The sequence below is a fragment of the Panthera leo genome, chromosome A3, assembly GCF_018350215.1.
Source record: "Panthera leo isolate Ple1 chromosome A3, P.leo_Ple1_pat1.1, whole genome shotgun sequence".
In the NCBI taxonomy this organism is placed as follows: domain Eukaryota; kingdom Metazoa; phylum Chordata; class Mammalia; order Carnivora; family Felidae; genus Panthera; species Panthera leo.
The window spans coordinates 139379293-139399800 of record NC_056681.1 but is presented as its reverse complement, the minus strand read 5'-3'; the positions used below and the strand labels follow the sequence as shown (position 1 = coordinate 139399800).

Here is a 20508-nt window from a genome sequence, read left to right as displayed (position 1 = left end):
CACTCGTCTTCCGCGAAACGCAAGTTAAAACCACACGGGGTCCCACCGCACACCTGTGAGAATGGCCACAATCCAGAACCCCGGCAACGGCAGGTGCTGGCGAGGACGTGGGGCAGGAACGCCCACTCATCGCAGGTCGCGACGCAGAATGGTGCGGCCCCTTTGGAAGACAGTGTGGAGCCTCCTCACAAAACTAAACACCAGACGGTCCAGCGATCACACTCCTTGGAATTCAGTCAAAGGAGGTGAGAACTTACGTCCACGTGGAAACCTGCACGTGGATGTTTACAGCAGCTTTATTCGTAACTGCTAAGCTCGGAAGTAACCAAGATGCCCTTCAGTAGGTGACGGATAAATAAACTGTGGTCCATCCAGACAACGGAATCTCGTTCTGCACTAAAAATACATGAGCTACAAGCCACGAAAAGACAAGGAGGAATCTCAGATGTACTGAGTGAGGGAAGCCAACGCGAAAAGGCTGTGCACTTGATAGTTCCTGCTATACGAAAATCTGGAAAAGGTGAAACTGTATAGACAGGAAACAGATCAGTCGTTGCTGGGAGTTGGGGGATGGAAGTCAGGAGCACAGATGATTTTTAGGGCAGTGGAAAAATACATATTTAATACATATATAATAATGATGCATGCCATCGTACACTTGTGTGAAGTCCGGCAGTGAACGTGCAAGCAGCTGTGAGTGGAAACAGACCGACATTAAGGCGGGAGGTCTGCAACGTTTGAGGGCTCCAGGGACAGGACAAAGTCCGCAGCTGGCCCTCTAGGACTGGGGCCCCGCTGGACCCATCGTTTATGTGTTGAACCGATGCTGCTTGGTTTGTGATGATGCCCAGATGGGAGCCTACACAGGAGGGTCCAGGGAGCCGGAAGGGGTCCAGGACCAGGCCAGTTCTCCCCACAGGCTTCTCCTCCGTGTCTCCAGAGCGGCATGGGGAACTCGGCCCAGATGTGCCCAGATGTGAAACAAGTGACCAAGATGCTCCCTGCAGCTTCCAACTGAAATTAATCATTAAAATGCCTTCCTGAGACTGAGCTCTGCAGGGCGAGGGCCAGACCTCCGATCTGCACACCTCCGTGCCTCACGTGCCGGCCGTGAGTGACGAGCCACCTGAGCATTTCGGCACCCGCCTGGCGTGCTCTTCCTGCAACTTAATCTTTAAAAAGTGTTCCATTGGATTACATTATAATTAAGTATGTGTTTATTAATTCAAATGGTGTCCAGGGCCTGGGCAAGCATGCACACTGGTGTGGGTGTCTTTTGTTCTCTGCTGTGTGTGTGTGTGTGTGTGTGTGTGTGTGTGCCTTTGTCCAGTCTGCTTCTGACAAAGTAAAAATTAACTTTACAACATAATTTGGACATGGTCAGCTTAGTTCAAATGAAGACAGGAAACCAAAGCACCATAATTCTTGGTCTGTTCCCTTTGGAGAAGCCTCAGCCTGGCCCCCGCATCCCTGGAGCACTTGGCCTGCTGCCCTGGCGCCCTCTGGCGGCGTTAGTGAAAATACATGTTTCCTCGCCTGAGAATAAGTTTGCAGACCTGAGGAGAGACGGGTTCCGCGTTTTGACATTTTTGTTTCACAGCTTAGGAAACGGGCCGTGCAGAGCACATGGCTGCTGAGGGGGGGCACGTCCCTCGTGCACTTGTTTGCACACACGTCTTTCCCTCCCTGGGCTCCTGGGCTGACCTGACACTTGGATGCGTCCTGTCCCGGGTGTGAGTCTTAGGACTAGATCGATACCCACTAGCTGCTACTGTCCATGCGCTTTAGGGAAATTTAATGCCTGCCGTATCTTTTGATGCTTGCCGTCATCTTATTAAATGAGTATGGCACACATTAATACACACTTTATTCGCAAGGGGAAACAAATTCAGAAAAAACTCAGTGATTTGGCCAACACTGCCTCTCTAGCAAGTTGCGAGAGTCAGAAGTCAAACCAACCCCTCCCACTCCAAAGACACTCCCCTTCCAGGCCTCGTCTCCCACAGAATGCTATTTTATGTCCTTGATAGTCTTGTGAGCAAGTCTCTGGGAACATGGGAAGCAGTGTTTAAAACCTTTTTCTGATGCGGGAGGAGTCTTCTAACACGGCAAGACTCGGCGCAGGTGTCTTTACCCAGAGTCCACTGCTAGACGTGCAAACGATTCTCAAAACCACTTCGTTTTCATGAGCAGTTTTACAAGCCACCAGGCGCTAATGCGGGGAATTAATTCCGCAGCCGCGGCACAGCGACTATTCCGGAATCTCAGCTGTGTGTGCAGGTAACTTGCTATCAACAGGAAGTTACCTCACCGGTAGGATGGGGCGTGGAGAACCCCCAAGGCCTCTGGAAGGCTCTCCCAGAGGGCGAACGTGAGGGCGCCATGAACATGAAATCCAACCGTATCGGTCTTCTCCACCTCTGTTGTCCTCCGTGTCTCCGTTATTCTGCTCAGTGGGCACTCCAGGGAGTAAACATTCCAAGGCTGCTTGTCACAGGCACCCCCACGGCGGGAGGAACACGTGGCCCCTTCCTCACGCCAGAGGTGACCAGGAAGCAAGTGACACAGGGATTCAGGGGGATTCAGGCCGAACACTATGCTGGAAAAAAAAAAAAAAAAAGACAAATCCCACAAGCATCCACTAAATATATTTCAAAAACGTACATCTTTATAATATTATACCCCAAGTATGTTTTCAGGGATTCTTGGCTAAACTTTTACATGTCAAAATATAAATAGTCTGAATTCACTATTTCCTTAATTGCCACTTTTACTATTAAATGCACATAATCTCACAAAACATTGACTTAACATGAATCGGACTGACTACTTTGGTTTAATCCTTCCGACATGAGTAAGCACTTCCAGACCAGAGCGTCAACAGTGGAGGGCTGGTCTTTGTGACTTCACGGGTAATACAAGTTTGTGTAACTAAGTGAAACAAACCCCCAAAACATTTGGCATTAGCCAAAATCTATGCAAAATAAATAAGTAAAACTGAAAGTAAATAACTGCTTTGCACCAACTTCCTTGTCGTCTGTCGTCACGCTCCTTCCAGGATGCGTGGCGGCCTTGTTGGCTTGCAGTGAGGGTGAAGTCCCAGCCCTTCGCAGCTGCGCCAGTCAACACAGAAAACACAAGAATTTCTCACAGTTCTAAACTCTTATAACAAAGGCGAAAATCAAACTTCAAACCGGAAAGACATTTTGCCTTACGTGTTATTAATTTTAATAATAATGTTAATTATGTTAAATATGTTAAATATGTTAATAATGTTAATGTTAATAAATATATGAAATTAGAAACAATTTTTAAGAGGCAATATCGTAGTATGAATAGATTAGTCCGCCAAAGTGCAAAACGTCAATAAGCATTTGCAAAATGTTAGCCTCTCTGGTAACCAAGGAAATGCACATTAGAACAATGAGATGAATTTGTGTTTATTCACCAGAAGAGTATTCTTTTAATGTTGCCAGCTAGAGTAAACAGGGTCAAGGAAACATGTGCAAACCATGATGGTTTATGCTCCCTGAAGACTGGCTTAGCAATATTTATCAATTGCAATAAAACATTTATATTTTGACTTAATTTCACTTGCAGGCTTTACCCCACATCAATAACTAACATGTAAAAGTACGCCTCGGAAGTCGTAGATATTTGTATTGCTTAAGTTAGGAAAACAATCAGAAAAACTCTGCATCTCCAGTACCAGTAACTGGTTAAGCCGATTGAACTAGTGATCTGGTTACAATGCAGTCATTGAAAATGACATACATATTGAAATGTGATCATGATAAAAGGAATTGAAAAAATACTTCATAAAAAATTGACCTTAAGGAAAACTGTAGGGGCAGCGAACTGACATTTGACCATCTCCTTCCGTTCCAAATACACCAGAGGTCATTTAAGAACAGCAAAGCAGACGAGGGCAAGCTGGAGTCCCTGCATGGAAGGTTCAGGAAGAGCGGACTCACAGCGGTGGGCAGGGCTCGGCCCCGGGGAGACACGCCCAGGCTCCCCGAGATGGATACACTCGGCTGGGGACCAGGCCGGACCCGGAGCGCAGGGACCAGCGGTCCCCGGGGGTCCCCGGCAGGAGAGGAGACACACAACACAGGGTGGGCCTGCTGTACGGGCTGCAGGCGGAGGCGGCCGAGTCACCATCCCTGTCTGGGGACGGCCGTCCCGGGCTCACCGCACAACGCGGGCCCGAATGCCATCCGCGGACCGTTTCTGAACCCGCTCTGGAGGCTGGAAGGAGGCGGTGCGGGGGGCGAGGCCGAGGACATGAAACAAACGTAAGCCGTGACCACTGCCAACAGGGCACCGACGTAGGCAGTGTCACCAGATGCAGCGTGAGACGTCCTCGGCTCCAGGAAGCGAGATGCACAGCACAGAGGACACGTGAGGTCAACAAGAGGCGGCGGGGACCCAAGCACCCGAGGCTCGAGGCTCGCTGGCCTTCCCGGGGGCGCGGCCTGGCGGGGTAGGGTAGGTGGCTTGGTGTCTATCCCTTAGTCCGCATCCCTAGTCAATAAGGATTCCAAATTAAAATTTTTAAGTGCTTTGACATTCAAATTTTATTTATTTATTCAGACAGAGCAAGTAGGGGAGGGGCAGAGAGAGAGAGAGAATCCCAAGAAGGCTGCGTAACCTTGAGATCATGACCCGAGCTGAAATCAAGAGTCGGACACTTAACCCACTGAGCCACCCAGGTGCCCCTAAAAGTTTTTAACTTTAAATTTCTTGTAAAGGGTGAGACTATGTCACCATGTCCTTGCCACTTGTCACAATAAATAATGCAGGTTTATATGTCACCTTATTTGATATGTGTGTCTGTGTCTGCGCTGATTTTCTGACAAAAGTGAATGTCTGGGTACGTGAAGCTCAGGGCCTAGTGAGGGACCACGTGGCCACACGAGCAGAGCCAACCTTCTGAGGGTTCCTGCTTCGTCCACAGAAAAGTCAAAGCAAATGTACAATTTCAGGGGGAAAAAACCATACTATATGTTATTAAATATATAGTCGATCAAGTCAATCATATGGTCAGTGTCAACGAAGACACTGAAGGTGTCACAGATTTGGAATACGCAAAATATATTTTTATCATGAATCTCTTTTTCCCCCTCTTCGCTTACAAATATACACGTAAAACGTCTGCTTCACTTAAACAGAGGGGACGATGTCCTCTGGATGGAGCGGGCAGTTTGGCGTGTAGGACCTTCCTTCCCATGACAATGAGAATTAAAACACTTTTTAACAATTGCATCTTAAGGCACAGAATATGAACTTACCAGTTAAAGAAGGTTTGTGTGTGTGTTTGTGAAAATAAAATATAACCGCCCCCCCCCCCGAAATTACATATGCACACACAAATGTACAAAGACAAGGCCCGTGTCATGTTTTCACGCTGATATACATCATTAAAATCAAATTCAGACCATGTTCACGATACCGCACTCTGACATCCAGACGGTCCCATAGCACAGTCCAAATAATTGCAGGGAGTGGAAACGCAGCGCGGCCTCCTTACATCAGCCACGTGAGGCCGGACGTCCGGCTGTGTCCCCTTCCCTCTACGGGCCCGCACAAGCTCAGCCTGCACATCCCTTCTGCCTTGCATGAGCTCACACGGCTACTCCTGGGGACCAGGGCTGGGGCCGGGGCTGTGACGCCTGAGCTGTCCCAGGACCACGACACCACTCAACACCTGATGGGGAGCATCCCACTCACAGGCTGCAAGTGCAATGGACTTGAAATGACGGAACACGGATGCTACTTTGGAACCACTTTTTATGTTCAATACAAAAGAGAACATACCAGGAAGGAACTGGAAAACATGTCCTAGTAGAAACTTCACTGGCTCTGTCTAGAAGATCCTATCAACTCCCTTCTAAAACTGTCAGAAATCAGGAAATTGTTTCTCTACCAAGAGTTCACAATTGTCCAGGAAAACGTTATATATTTCAATTTCAAGATTTAATTTAAAAATCTATCAAAGTGTGGGGTGCCTGGCTGGCTCAGTCGGTTGAGCGTCCGACTTCAGCTCAGGTCACGATCTTACTTACGGTTCATGGGTTCAAGCCCTGCATCCAGCTCTGTGCTGACAGCTCGGAGCCTGGAGCCTGCTTCCGATTCAGTGTCTCTCTCTCTCTCTCTCTCTCTGCCCCTCCCCAACTTGTGCTCTGTCTCTCAAAAATAAATAAACGTTAAAAAAAATTTTAATAAAAATAAAAACTATCAGAGTGTCACCTTTTGAGCTGCTAAATATAAATGTCAGATAGACTTTTTTTTTTTAATTCAAAGAATATGTTTCGTTTAGAGGGAGAAACCTTGTTAAAATTAAGACAACTATTCACAATTTTTTTCAAACAAATCAAGAGCCAGCAGCATTTCCTATACTGGACCCTGCACTTTTAAAAACCTGGATCTCTACTCACCTGTCGCCCTCCAGCTACGGAAGGACCAAGAGGCCTGAGTGACAGTCTGCAAAGGAGATGCTAAGAGGTAATGGTGCACCTGTTCTAACACAAGTGCTAGCACGTTCCTGAGCACCCACACTTTGAAAAAGTGAAATTTAGGAAGGACTATAATCCTGTCATCATTGTAAAAACCTATTAGCTGGAACAGCTAAACAGTCACTGGATATTTCTACTTCTAATCCCGCGTCCTGAAAACCTTTCCATGGAGCCCTGACTTGAAGGCCTTTGAACCATTAACTCCTAGAACTCCGGTGAGAACACACAGCAGCCCCGAACTTCCTCTGCCCCGGGGCCAACTGTGTGCCCTTCACAGAAGCCTCGCCTCCTGGGACTTGGCTGCCTGCGCTCACAAGCCTGACTCTTCAGGACCTTGCTCCCAGGGTCTCACGTACAGACTGCTCCAGCCCAGGGCTTCTCAATCCTGGCACTGCTAACGTGCCGGGTCAGATCATCCCTAGCTCGGGACCACCCTGGGCTCCAGCCCTCCAGTGACAACCCAGAATGTCACCAACTTTGCCACATCCCCTCCACGGAGAACCAGCTGGGCCACAGCCTGGGAAGCAGCGCATGCAGGGGGTGATGGTGCCGTTGCACGGACAGCACCGTTTATCATCTGCTTCAAAGTGTGTACGTTGCTTCAACGCTTTACAATGAATACTAATCGTACAGGTGACAACTCGGTGAGCTACGAACAGACACTACTGATTTACACACTTTACCAGGAAGACGCCGACATCCTGGGTCGATCCAGGGCTAACCAACACCCAGATGGAACAGGAGACTAGTGTTTATTTTAAAAACCAGTTTTAAAGTGTGTCCTACAACACGGGTGTCACGATAAAAGAACCCTCTGCACAAACGTGAGTGGCCGAGTAAGGACGCCTCCGATGCGCACTTTAACCCTTGACACAACAACAGAGGAAAACAACGTCCATAAGAAAACCAACACAACTGTTCCAGTGTTACTCTTCTTTTCTCTTCCTTCCTCTTCTCTTCTCCTGTAACGTTTTCAGGTCAGTCATTACATTCAAAGTCTTTCGGACCCACATAATCTAAAAACAATGATTTTGAGACACATTTAGAATTGGAAAACACACATCCATCAACAACACTAGAACTCAGAAAGCTGTAACACACATACCACGATGATCATGGCATTGAGCAGCAGCGGTGCTGAAAACACTAGAGAAATGAACATCCCCCGTGAATCGAAATACTGGTATTTTGAAAATGACCTGTTTCAGGAAGAAATTAAAAGTTACTTGGCATAACGGAACAACATCCTTAGCGATATTCCCTAACGTAAGGCTCCTGGAGAGCCTCTTACGTCGACTAAGGCTCCACCGCCTGCCCCACAACCGAACCCACCCTCAGCCCTTCCCAGCTCGCTCCTACTGGGCCCCATCAGGGAACGTGCAGCGGGCCCGCGGCGAAGGCAGGAGCCCCGGGGCCTGGGGAAGAGGGCGGTGGGGGCAACAGCAATCAACCCTCGGATTTGCCGGGCAAAGTAAACGCTTGTGCGCTCTGGTTAACGGCGAGTTTGACGTCACCTGGGACGTGCTGTGCCTTCCGTGGGCCAGAAGGCGTCACGGGCTGCACGCGCTCCAGAGCTACTCTGAGACGGTGCCAGGCGGCTCTCTGCTCGAACTCTCACCAGCAGGCTGGGTCCCTCAAGCTGCCCCCAGGCAGAGACTGGTTGTATCCTGGGGCTCGTCTGCGGCCACCAGTGATATGCAGGACGACGTTTATAAAGCACCTAACAACCTGTTAGCTCAGTGAGTCACCAAGGAGCCGGCCAGCAGCCCTGGCGTCACGGCTGAGAACAGGGGAGGCAGAGCTTAGAGCTTACACTGTAAGCTTAGAGCTTACATTTTTCCGGAGAAAAATGAAGCCAAGGAGCATGGAGTTGCACGTGGGCTGCAGGAAGGCTCCCGACACTCCAGCAGGGACCCGGGGGAGCCACCAGGGCCCAGCCGTGGCCAGCCTGTGGCCGTGGCTGCCGTGGCTGTGCCGAGGCTGTGCCGAGGCCTAGGTCAAGGAGGGGCTGGCGCCTGGGGAAGCAGGCCACCGCTCGGGAGGCATGGGGGCGGGCGCCGGAGGTGAGGGACAGAGCCGCGCTCGTGGTTTGTTTCCAAGGTCAAGGACCTCGGGAGGAATCTGCGTGGCGAGTGAGGTCTCTGGCCAAAGTCACTGGGAGGAGAAGCGCCAGTACAGAGTGGAGCACCGTGCCTGGGGTCAGCTCTGGATGGGGGCCGAGCGTGAAGCGCTGCTCTCCTGATGGTCATCAGACCTCCAGCGGCTGGGGCGGCTACCCTCGCACAGAAGGAAGGCAGAGAGCGGAAGGAGGGACGTCCTGAGAGAGGAGACTGGCAGCCTGGCGTCCTGGAAACCCGCGAGCAGGTGGTTCAGGGGGAGGGAGGCTGAGGTCAAGTAACCCGCGGACTGGCGGTGGGCCAGGCCCCATGCGCCCCACCCTGTCATGAACAACAGCGTTTCCACTACAAGGTGGGGAGCGGGCCCAAGGGGACAGTGACCATCTTCCAAGTCTCATCGTGAAGGGTCCAGACGGGGGAGGCCCAAGGGGCCCTGTTTTACATTGAAAAGTGGGGATTTTCTCAGTACGTCTGGCTGAGGAGATGGGTTCAGAGGGCAGCCAGGAGCAGGTGCTGGGGCCACAGCCACTCCCTGAAGGCACAGCCTTCTTCCAGGTCCTCAGGACCCGACGAGCAAGGACGTGTGGGGGCTGGAGAGACAGCAGGTGTAACGCAGGTGGGATGGAACGTGCACGGTCACCTAGGGTGGCTTTCCGCAACCTCCTGGAAAGCGCCAAATGGCACACATGCATGCTTCCCGGGCCAAGAGGCAAGGTCTTCAACCCCTTTTTGCTGAGAGTCTAGTAGTTCTTTTTTTTCTTTCGCATTGAAGAAATGTAAATGTTTTAGCACTTAGAAAAGACCATTTTTAGCTCACAGGCCACGTAAAACCAGTGGGCAAGATACAGCCTGTGGACCGTTGTTTGAAAGCCACATCTAGACACACGTGTGAGGGTCCCAGATGAAGGCCCTCGGTCTGCACAGCTGTGTCTCACTCACACGTGTGGGTGCCGGTGCTGAGCTGCACCCAGACACAGGGCCTGACACTCAGGCAGGATGATGTGAGAGCCGGAAACGGGGGCAGAGGACAAGCAGAGGGCAGTGACGGCTGGTGATGCCCCGCGGGTCTCCACACCCCGAGGCTGGCAGGAGCCGTGGTGGAGAGGGAGGAGGTGGGGCTCCAGGGAGGCCGCAGGCAAGGGGGTGGAGCTGCGATCACCGGAGGGCGGCCGGGGGTTTATGCCAGGAGGACATCCCGAGGCCTCGAGAGGACACGGCAGGTCCAGGGAGGGCAGAGAGGTCTCAGAGCACATCACCCACGGCCCTGACCACGCATGGGCCGAATTCTCTCTAAAATGCCACTTTCTCTACTCTGCAAATAGAGCTACCTCAAACAGCCCCTTGAACTGTCGCCCGCTGTCATGAACCGTACCAACCAATCTTCAAATCCTAAACTGTCTGATAAGCCGTTCCTCTGACCTAAACCTATCGGAGCAGAAGCACTTGGGCCCCGGGGCCTTCAGCGACTCGTTTTCTCTTGCGGCTCCCGGAGTCTTGTGGTCGGCGTGCAATGCTCCCACTGCACAGACCGCTCTGGAGTGCCACTCCCCAGTACGGTCAACACGCACAGGGCGTCGGCCTACCTCCAGTTCATTGCTGCTACTTCGTTGATGTACTCGGCACAATAAACTAGAATCACTGGAAGAGAGAGAAACCACGTGTCAGGATCTGGATGACGATGGATCACCCATCTTTACAGAACTAAACATGCTGTTGGCAATGGTATATTTAACATAAATGTAAGAGAATAGCAAGAATTTGACGAGAGATGGACTTCCTATTTTAGACACAGTGTGAGGTAAGACCGTAACACTTGCACACTACAGGTAGGACGCCTCCCCTTGACGGAAACACGGGAAGGTCTCAGTGCAGAGCCGCTGAGCCGTGCAGAGACCGGAAGCAGGTCTGCCCCTGCAAACCACGTGCGCACACGTGTGCCTGCGCCCGCGCTCCGACACGACCCGGTCACAGTGACCCAGTCACAGAACGCCCAGAGCTGCGAGACCAGGTGCCTTCCACCGTCACACTGCCACCCCACGGGGACACACGGGACAGCCGGCTAGAGACAGGCCCAGAGGTTCTGGCGGCCGCAGCAGGAATCCCGATGCCCCCCGAGCCTACCTGAGTAGAGACCGCGACCCTCCCGGAGCCCGGGACGCAGAAGCACGCGGCTATTCAACCCCGGACCCGGAGCTCGCTCAGCACCACGTGCTGCCACCGTTCCTGCGTGAAAACTACACGGCGGGACGCGGCAAACCGCAAAGTCTGATGCTTTCAGTTCTCAGGTAAATTAAAATGGGAAAAACCTTCCCGTCCTTGACCCAAGTCACAAAACGGAAGACACCATGGCTTTAGAACCTCTGGACTCCTCCCTCCGGATTGGACCCAACGAGGCACATCAAGAAAGCCAAGGGAAAAGGAGAAAAGCAGGGGAAAGGCTGAGACATGGAAGGCGGCGGAATGACGCCATCTCTGCCAGCTGACCGGGTAATGAACCTCGGCGGTGCCACCCAGGGGCTGAGTGACTTGGGGGGCAGGGAGCCCCTCGTGTCTCACTTGTAAAAATGCGGCAAATAACACCGCCCCGAATAAAATCAATCTGTGCGGGTCTGAGAGTCAAAGGAATCACCGAAGATGTACACACACGTAGAATACTGTCTGTCTGTTGCCCCCACGTGTGCAAAGTCCTCCCCTCTTCACCCTCAAAAATAAGAAACCCAACACAGTTCTTGAGTTGCCAAGTTTTCCTCGCATGTCCGCTCACGTGATCAGGCCGGCGACTTTCTCCGAGGGACCCGCCCCAGGGCCCGGGCACAAGCTGTCCTCGCGGCAGGGAGTTCACTGCCGCACCCCTGCTGCGTGGCTCCCTCCTGCAGGCCCTGCACACCCCGGTCTACGCGCTGCCCCCGCACCTCGCACGAGGCCCCGTCCCGGAGCTCCGCTGGTTTGCTGCCTCGTCCGGATCACGGGCGGCAGCAACGCACCTCCGTCCGAAACTGCGTCGCGGAGCCGGTGCTGCCCACCACCTCGTGCGGGCCCAGAGGCGCACACGCCCGTGACAGCACGAGACGGCAGGAAGCAGGGCCTCCGCTCATCCCTTGCGCTGCAGGACGACTTCTGCGACGCCAACGCACCGCTTCCCTCTCTCCCTAGGACGCTCTCTTACTGACACGTCCCACCCTGCACCTGGTCACGTCACACGGCAATCTGGGTCACAGAATTCGTGCATTCTACTCACCTAAGCAGAGGAAATGCCCGACCTGTAGTTTATACCTCTGGGCTGAGAGACACGTGAGCAGCAGACACAGCACGTGGAAGACGGCCAGCCCCATGAGCCACGGCTCCGCCCAGTCCGTCTGCTGCAAGACACATCGCTAGAAACTCATCACCGTCAACTCACGTGGGGGCCAGGCGTCGCGTCTCCTGGGTCAGGGAGGCCAGCGGTCCCTCACCGCCAGCGCTCCTGGGGCTGCTGGGCGGGGCGTCCAGGGCCCTTCCCCCACAGGTCTCCCAGAAGCAGGTGTTGGGGAAGGAAGGGGAGGAGGGAGACGGGAACCGACTGCACGGCAGCCACCCGCAGACATTAAAGAGAAATGTCACTGCTTTAATGTCTGAGCACGCAGAACCACGGATTTCCCCTTCTGTGGCCTGAATAAAATCATGTTTTAAGGCTTCTAAGGATCATCGTCCCATGACAAGCAAGAACAGAGTTCCTGAGACTAGCACTCAAGGCCTTGGGAAATCTGAGCCATCCCAATTTGCTAGATTTCCTCCGACCTTTCTGCCAGGCCGCCAAATAGCACTGACATGTGAGGTCTCCTCAACCGGAGGGTGGGCATGTCCACACCCCCAGATGCTCGTATCCCCCCACCCCAACCATGCTCGGATTTACCCTTCGTCTAGATCTCCCCTGCAAGCTCACCCCCAAGCCCTGCCCTTAGCCCCGCCCCCAGCAAACCAGGCCGGGAACTGCATCAGGACACTGCAGAGCCCTCAGGACTAAGTGTCCCCTGCCGCTTCTGCACGCCCCGAAGGGTAAACTGCCCACAAGCTACCCGTCCCCATCAATGTGCGGAGGGGGCAAAGGGAAGGGAGCGAGGGGGGGCGTCCAGAACAGCGCAAGAGCAGCACCTGGAGCTCCCACTGCGCTGGGGGAGCGGTCCCCCCACCACCTCTACCCGCGGTGCGTCCACACCTAGAACCCAGAGCCGCCCAAGAGTCCCCGCCAGGTCCGCCCCGAAACGTCCCGCCCACCACCAGGCCCCGCCCAGGATCGGTCCGCCCACCACCAGGCCCCGCCCCCGCCCCATCCGGTGTCGTCGGCGTCCGTGGCGGATGCGAACAAACCCGGACTGCCCCCCCCCCACCCCCACCAACCATCACCCAAGCTGGCGACCAAAAAGGCAGCGAGTTACCGTGATCACGGCGGGAATGCTGACGGGGAAAGAGCTGACCGAGAAGGCGGACGGCATCGTCCCCGGAAAGGCCCACTCTCACCACCACCGTCTCCCGTCCCCACCCCAGTCGGTTACCACAGGGAACGCCTCCGGCGTCCCCTCTCGCGGGATTTCCACTTGTCGCGAAATCTGCTCGGACCCAGCTATCTCGCGATATCTCCCGTGCCCGGTGCCAGGTTCACATCTCGCGGTTTTCTATGGCTTTAAATCTAATGTTGAAATTGTAACTAGGTTCCCAGAGTGTTTTCCCAAGAGGGCCGAGAGGCGAGAGGGGACGAGAGCGTCTTTAGTTCTCAGACCTTCAACCCAGTGGCGCTCTCGAGAACCGGGGGGCGAATGGGCGTCTCTGCCTGCTTCCGACGCCGGCCCCGAGGGACCGAGGGGGGACGGTGTCCGCGCTCCCGGGGGACCGAGGGGGACGGTGTCCGGGGGACCGAGGGGGGGGCAGTGCCCGCGCTCCCGGGGGACCATGGGGACGGTGTCAGCGCTCCCGGGGGACCGAGGGGAGAGTATCCGCGCTTCCGGGGGACCGAGGGGGACGGTGTCCGGGGGACCGAGGGGGGGGCAGTGCCCGCGCTCCCGGGGGACCATGGGGACGGTGTCAGCGCTCCCGGGGGACCGAGGGGAGAGTATCCGCGCTTCCGGGGGATCGAGGGGGACGGTGTCCGGGGGACCGAGGGGGGGGCAGTGCCCGCGCTCCCGGGGGACCATGGGGACGGTGTCAGCGCTCCCGGGGGACCGAGGGGAGAGTATCCGCGCTTCCGGGGAACCGAGGGGGACAGGGTCTGGGAGGGACCCACTTTTTCTGGCAGATAACCTTGTGCGTGCGCACACATCACCTGGGCCCATATGTACGTGGGGTCTGAGTACACCTGGGGGTGCCGAACGTTCCACCTTTCTAACAAGCCGGGTGAGGGGGATGCTGCCTGTGGGCGACCGCAGTTGAGAAGGCCCTGGGGACGCCCTGCCTACCCTCCGCTTACAGGTGCATTCGGGTCGCTGTTCGTTAACCGGGGCGTCCAGAGCCCTGCGCCTCAGGGACGGACTCGGGACCCGCGGTTAATAGGTGAGCGCGGGCGGGCACGCGGTAGCAGGAGCGGGTGAGACAGGGTGTGTGTGCGGCCGCCCGCGGACCTACCCGGAAGGCGACCGTGTGCCCGCAGGGCCGGGACTGCCACGTGCGGAGACAGCGCCCACCGTCTGGGTGGAGTGGAGCGAGGACGCGCAGTGCGCAGGGACCCCGCCTCTGGGGCTCGTGCGGGAGCAAGGCGGCGCCAAAGGACGCGAGGAGATGGCTTCCCGGCAGGTGCATTCCTGAGCGGCGGAATCAAACCGACACTGAACCCAGAGGGCCGCGCTCCGGTTTAAGCCGGGCTGCTGCAGCGTCCGAAACGGCGTCCGGTGACCCCGCAGGTCCCGCGGGTCCCGGCCGCAAGGGTCGCGGGGTCTGCACGCTCCCGCGCCCTCCTCCCCACGCTTTCCACTCCGCCCAGAGACCTCGAAGAACACCTGCTAGGCCAAGTCCCGCCTGCTTTGAACGCTCTGTGCTCCTGCTTCTTAGGTGTTCTCCCTGCTCCCCGCTCCGCTGCCGCTGCGCTCCCTTTTCAGACACTTTCTAACCTTTGCCCGGAATCGTCAGGGGGCACTCAGCTTACCCTGCACCGAGTCAAAATCCCACTCGCATCGTGATCCTGGAGGTGGGATCCCTAACAGTGTGTTCAACACAGAGCTGCCGTTCCGGTTCTGGGACTACATCTTCCCAGGAGGTGACCCTGTGTGCCCTCCGCCCCGCCCCTCCTTCCCCGGAGTTACTGCGGGCCGGGCTGGAACAGACCCCTGCGGGGACCCGGTCGAATCGCATTTTAATCAGGCGCCAGCAGGTGGCAGCACGCCGCCTTGCCTCGGTCCTGCTGGCGGAGCCTGAACCCCTTTTCCGTGTTTCCAACAAAATCAATTTTCGAGTGTTCACAGTTGTTGAACTGAGAGGCTTTACTCTACACCTTTAATTTTAGACGGAGAAATAGTTTGGTTTTTTTTCCCGAGCATTATGGGGTAGCCGAATCTGTTCTTATCGATTCTTCTCTCATAGAATGCAGGTGTAAAATTGCAGTCATTTAACGACAGGCTTCCGAGAACTCCATAATTATGGACAACGAAAGCCTTATGGATTAAATCCAGCAAATTTTATATCTTACCTTCAGTTGACATTTTCAATATTCCACTGATGCGTCCCTACCTCAGTGCTCGGGAAGTGGTGACCACATGGGTCACAACCACACCAAACTGTGCTACTTGGTTTGACGCGTTTCTGTCCTTCTCACTGACTGAGCCGCTCCAGGGCCTGGTCCTGTCTTCTCTGTCTGATTGTTTGACACCCTCAGCACATCTGATACCTAGTAGGTTGTCCGTGAAAATGTCTGTGACCAGAGCGCCAAACACATCTGTAGCGACAGCTCATTCAGTCGTTGGAGATGACGATCTTCTGGAATCTGTGTTTGTGTGCAGACCCTCGGGACTACGCATGCAAGTGCACTCCCGGGAGGGCTTCTTGTGTCCGCAGACAAGGAGGGAAGAGCTGAGGAAACAAATTAAGGCACTGTCTTCTCTTGGGAAAATTGAATCCATAATGACACATTATTAGTTGAAGACGTCCCCTCCCACCCCCACCTTATTCCTGAGCCAGCAGGTACTAAAGCAGCAGTTTTCCAGAACATGTTTGGGAAGCCTCATTGTACAGCATATGGAAGGGACTGTGTTCCTCGAGCCCCATGAGGTTTCTATAGAATTTCTTCAAATTTTATCTTGGCTAGTAGTAAACACACAAGTGCAATGTTATGTTTGGGGATTTTCCCTCTGTATTTTTGATTGTATATTGTCGACCCAAAACAGATAAGATCACTGAACCATGGTTAAAAATTAGGCCACACTAACATGGTATTTGGGTATTTGATGTGCTCTCTAACAGGTCGTCTGTAAGAAGCCAGAGCCAGATGACCAGGCTCTGCTGATGTCCTGGGATGAGGCCCATGGTGACACAGACGTTAGTCTAAACCTCCCTCTTGGCTTTTCTGATGTGTGTGCCTGATGCCTCTTGATTGCAAATCTGTCACATGCCATCAGTGGCTGGCTCTGGGTTTATGGAAAGTGTGGAGGCATTTCCCACAATGGTTTCTGGCACATAGTGGACACTCAGGGGACGTTTGTCTAGTCATTCATAGCCTGGCCATTGGCTAATGGGGCAGGCCCTGGACCAGATGGTGGACCACCACCAGGCCAAAAGGCGGTCCACGCCATGGGAGACACGTGCTGTGATGGTGCCGAAGGAAACTGCCTGCAGGAAGCGTCACCAGGCGGGGGCACGTGCAGGGCTGACCTCTGAAGATTGAGTGGAGACCCCTCTGGTAAGCTGGGTAGAAGGAAAAGAACATTGCTGGCAGAGGAAACCATGTGTTCAGACACAGGCAAGGATGAAATTTGTTAACGAATATAAGGAACTGTGAGTTCTTGCTCTGGGTTGAAGTGAAAGGCGTCTCGTGGAGAATATTAGGGAATTTGAACATTAACCAGGTAATGTGAGTGTGTGTGCTCTGTGGAGACTGGCCTGACTCTTACAGGCCAGTATTTCTCATTCAAGGCCCACTGTTCTCCATGTGCAGGGACAGATTCTCAAACTGTTTCTCAGTAAGGCTATAAATGCCACATCTGTATTTAGATGGCAGTGTTTAAAATCACTGTGTCCATTTACACGTCTGTGTCTCATCCATTCTGCATTTCCTGAACGTCCACTTTATACCACAATTTACTTCTAGAATCCCAAAGACGCCCCCACCCTCGTTTCTGGAAATGATGAGCGTGTTCCGTCACACAGAGGAGGGGAGTGCAGGTGGCACATGGGATTACAGTCACTGCACAGCTGCCTTCATGTAGGGAGCGAGGCAACCGGCCATGGCTAGTGTGCGGGGGGAGAAGAGCCCGGCACGCAGGTGCCTCCGGAGGCTGGAAGGCAGCAGAATCATCTCCCCGGGAGACTCCGAGCGGAACCAGCCCTGCCAACACTTTGATTTCAACCCAGTGAGACCGGTTTCAGAGTTTTGACTCCCAAAAATGTAAGATGCATTTGTTAAGCCGCTAAGTTTGGGGCAGTTTGTTAGAGCAGCAACAGAAAATACGTAAGGCAGGGGGTGCAATGGGCGGCGGTCGGTAACCACTCATGTTTTTCAGAAACCTCAGTACGCATGTGGTCTCTCCCAGGTGAATGTCCTCCGCGCTCGATGCACGACGTCCCCACCCTCCAGCTGTCACTCCATGAGTTCCTGGGCACAGTACGCACACCTTCCTGTGCTTCTTACATCCTTTCCACCCTTTAAATGCAACCTCTGGGATCCTATTAGCTGGGACTTTCTTGATTGTAGGTTGTGGAAATCTCCTCTCCCTCTGGCAGAGCAACGTTCTCTGGACCTAGAGCAGGAAGCATGGCCCTGAGCCTTGGCCGCAGACCCTCCTGTCTACATTCATGTTCCCCGTTGCTTGACATCGTTATGAAAGCAGTGGCCAAATCATAGAATGACTTTTTAAATTAGGAGGGGCAAAAGCATCTTTTGATTTTTACTTCTGTCAACTAGCTGTTTCTCCAGCTTTTAAGATGATAAACTAGGGGCAACCGGGGGGCTCAGTCGCTTAGGCATCTGACACCTGATTTCGGCTCAGGTCATGATCTCGGGGTTCATGAGACTGAGCCCTGTGTCAGGCTCTGCACTGACAACTGGGAGCCTGCTTGGGATTCTCTCCCTCCCTCTCTCTGCCCCCTCCCCACTCACGCTCTCACTCTAAAACACAAAACAAAACTGGGGACACGTCGAAGACTCAGTGAGAAGACAGATCAGCTGGGACAGCAAGTGGGAGAGTTGATGGCTCGCAGGCTGGTTGTGGGGGGCGGGGAGGCCTGAGGACAGAGGGTGCTCTTTGCAGGGTCAAGGTGGCAGTGACCCAGCCCAGCGTTCACAGGTTCACAGGTTCACACCACTGCCTGATTCTTTATCCTTTTCCCTTTTGTTTTGTTAAACACCTAGAGTGAGATATGGGCTGGTAGGCTGGGTGTACATTCAGCGTGATTCTCCTGACAGGAGCCCGCCCCCCAGGGTCCCCCTCCTGGTGCTGGTCCTGCTGGAGGTGCCATCGCCACACTTGCTGTGTCTTAACTTGCGTTTCCCAGATAACTAGTAAGTGAATTCTTGTTCGTATGCTTATTGGCAATTTATATATCTTCTTTGGTAAAGTTTCTATTTAAATATTTACTCCATTTTTTACTGGGTTGTTTTTTTCTTTTTATTATTAGGTATAAGATTAAAAAAATATGTTTTGCACACTAGTTGTTTATTAGATCTATGTTTTGTGAATGTTTTCTCCTGATCAGGAGCTTATCTATTCATAGTCTTACAGAATCTTCAATGAACAAATATTTTCAATTTTGGCAAAGTTACTTTATCATTTTTTAACATGTTCATTGCTTTCTGTGGCCTAAGAAACGTTTGCCTACCTCATATCACAAAGATCCTGTATTTTCACATAAAACTTTAAATGTCGATGAGCCATCTCAAATTAACTTTTGTGAAATGGGTGAATGAGGAAGGGTCAAGTTCATGTTTTCCTTGATATGCAATTATTCCAGAACTATTTACTAAAAAATGCTTTCTTTCCCCCATTTGATTGCCTTTCCACCTTGGTCCAACATCAGCCAGCCCTGGGGGGTGCCTACCGCTGGGCTCTGTCCTGTGCGGGCCCCCTGCCCTCACACACACACAGTGTCTACTACTGAACTTTATCTGAGGCTCAACCTTATCTACATGCATGGTAAACACTGGGAGAAAGTAAAATACAGTAGAATGCATCAGATGTATCTACAAAACCTACAGGAAATGTCTTTTAAACTTGACCAGCATTTGCCATTTCCAAAGCTCTTCACCCCTTTCTGGAGATTCACATTTTTGTGCTGTATTATTTTCTCTGAGGCTAAAGAATTTCCTTTAGCATTTCATGCCATATGGGTCTGTTGCTATTTCCTTAGTTTCCCTGTCTGGGGATGCTTTCATTTGGTCTTCGTTTGAAGGCTATTTTTGCGGCACATTGATTTTTGCACGTGACCTTGTCTTTCCGTGAGCGCTCTGGAGCAGCCCTGCTGTCTTCCGACCGTAGCTTCTCACCGGAGCCAGCTGTCCTTCCGCGTGCAGGTTTTCTGTGGCTACTGTGCCATACTCCTGTTTTGAGGATTTTCTCTTGGTTTCACCAGATGGACGATGATGTGCCTAAGATTCATTTTATCTGTATTTGTATTTCTTTTGGCTCAATAAACTTAATTCTCTGAGTTATATCTGTTTTTAACCAAATATTTACACTTTTCAGACACCATTCCCACCAATATCCCTGTCCTATTCTTTGTCTCTTCTCTCCTGAGATGACAGACGAATGTATATGCTAGACGTCCCAGGATTACAGAGGTATGCTTAGTTTGCAGGCTGTACAAAATGGGGTATATGAGAGCTGGCCCCGGGCTTGATGAGCCCTGATCTCCATGGTGAAATGTAAACACAGCAGTTAACTCAAACTACAACAGAGGAGTCCTTCTGTCTTCTCCCGTGTGTAGGGCACATTTCCTGTTTCTTTGATTTTGGGGTAGTTTTGTAGGGCCTATTGGACATTGTGCATAACATAGATATGGGTTCTGTTATTTCTTCCAAAGATTAGTGACTTAAACAAATAAAGGCATTAAATCAGTTTGACAAACTGCTGTTGAAGACTATGAGTCTGGAGTTCTCTCTCGTCCAGCAAGAGAGCAGATGCAAAATTGAATACAAGAGAGGCTAATGTCTGGGAGAAGATAAGAGCCTGAACAGGGGTTTCGTCTCTGGATTTATGGAGCGCACTAGATGCTACCCACGTGCTGAATGTGAAGAAAACAAGATCTTACACACGTGAACGTGGAGAAAACAATCAGACAGTAATCATTAACCTATGTGTGTAAGAAGCAAAGCGGGGGCAAGAGGAGTTTGTGATCAAAGCATACTGGCACCAGAGGGAAAGTAATTTCCTGCAGGTGATCCAACAAGTTACTCATGATCCCAGTACAATGTCTCGCTAGCTAACCTCAGGCGCTTTCACCCCGTGGTGGCGGCTTTCTGCCCCATGGTTTTCTAACCCATTTATGTAAGTATAAAGAATTCTTGAACCTATTTCCCCACAAGCTGCAAACCCTTTTGTGCAGAAGCTGAATTCTTAGTTGGGTTCATCATCCTTAGACGGGCTGCTTGCAGCATGCTTTGTGCAGAGCTCAGGCACCAGCCAGAACCCGGGGCACAGTACATGCACTGAATTTGGGGTGCCCGCCTCTGCATCCCTCCTTCCTTGTGGGCAGCCATCACT

The 20508-nt window shown here is 52.6% G+C and overlaps 1 protein-coding gene and 1 long non-coding RNA gene across 5 annotated transcripts; both read right to left on the bottom strand.

Moving 5' to 3' along the window:
- Positions 1-1852: 1852 nt before the first annotated feature.
- On the bottom strand, positions 1853-3248 carry LOC122215190. Its single transcript, XR_006200303.1, has 2 exons — positions 3023-3248; positions 1853-2599 (listed from the first exon to the last, which is right to left on the bottom strand). It is a non-coding gene; the product is annotated as an uncharacterized LOC122215190 (long non-coding RNA).
- Positions 3249-7253: 4005 nt separating this feature from the next.
- Positions 7254-14057, bottom strand: TMEM18 (transmembrane protein 18). 4 transcript variants are annotated; one of them, XM_042933794.1, is made up of 5 exons: positions 13893-14057; positions 11874-11994; positions 10219-10273; positions 7624-7717; positions 7254-7534 (listed from the first exon to the last, which is right to left on the bottom strand). In XM_042933794.1, exons 1-5 carry the CDS (start codon positions 13926-13928, stop codon positions 7445-7447), a joined length of 396 nt encoding a protein of 131 aa, XP_042789728.1. In that variant the 5' UTR covers positions 13929-14057; the 3' UTR covers positions 7254-7444. The 4 variants fall into 4 exon arrangements, with proteins under 4 accessions (XP_042789728.1, XP_042789729.1, XP_042789726.1 ...); XM_042933795.1 differs by having other exon boundaries at positions 11874-11991; XM_042933792.1 differs by lacking the exon at positions 13893-14057 and adding an exon at positions 13051-13161.
- Between the last annotated feature and the right edge of the window lie 6451 nt (positions 14058-20508).

Bases quoted from the DNA above. Each gene is read 5' to 3' on its own strand.
- TMEM18 (XM_042933792.1), bottom strand. From the start codon at position 13,107: ATGCCGTCCGCCTTCTCGGTCAGCTCTTTCCCCGTCAGCATTCCCGCC. The intron at 7,718-10,218 runs GTAGGCCGACGC...TTCCTGAAACAG, and splicing joins GTAGCAGCAATGAACTGGAG to GTCATTTTCAAAATACCAGT. The intron at 7,535-7,623 runs GTATGTGTGTTA...CATTGTTTTTAG, and splicing joins TCAATGCCATGATCATCGTG to ATTATGTGGGTCCGAAAGAC.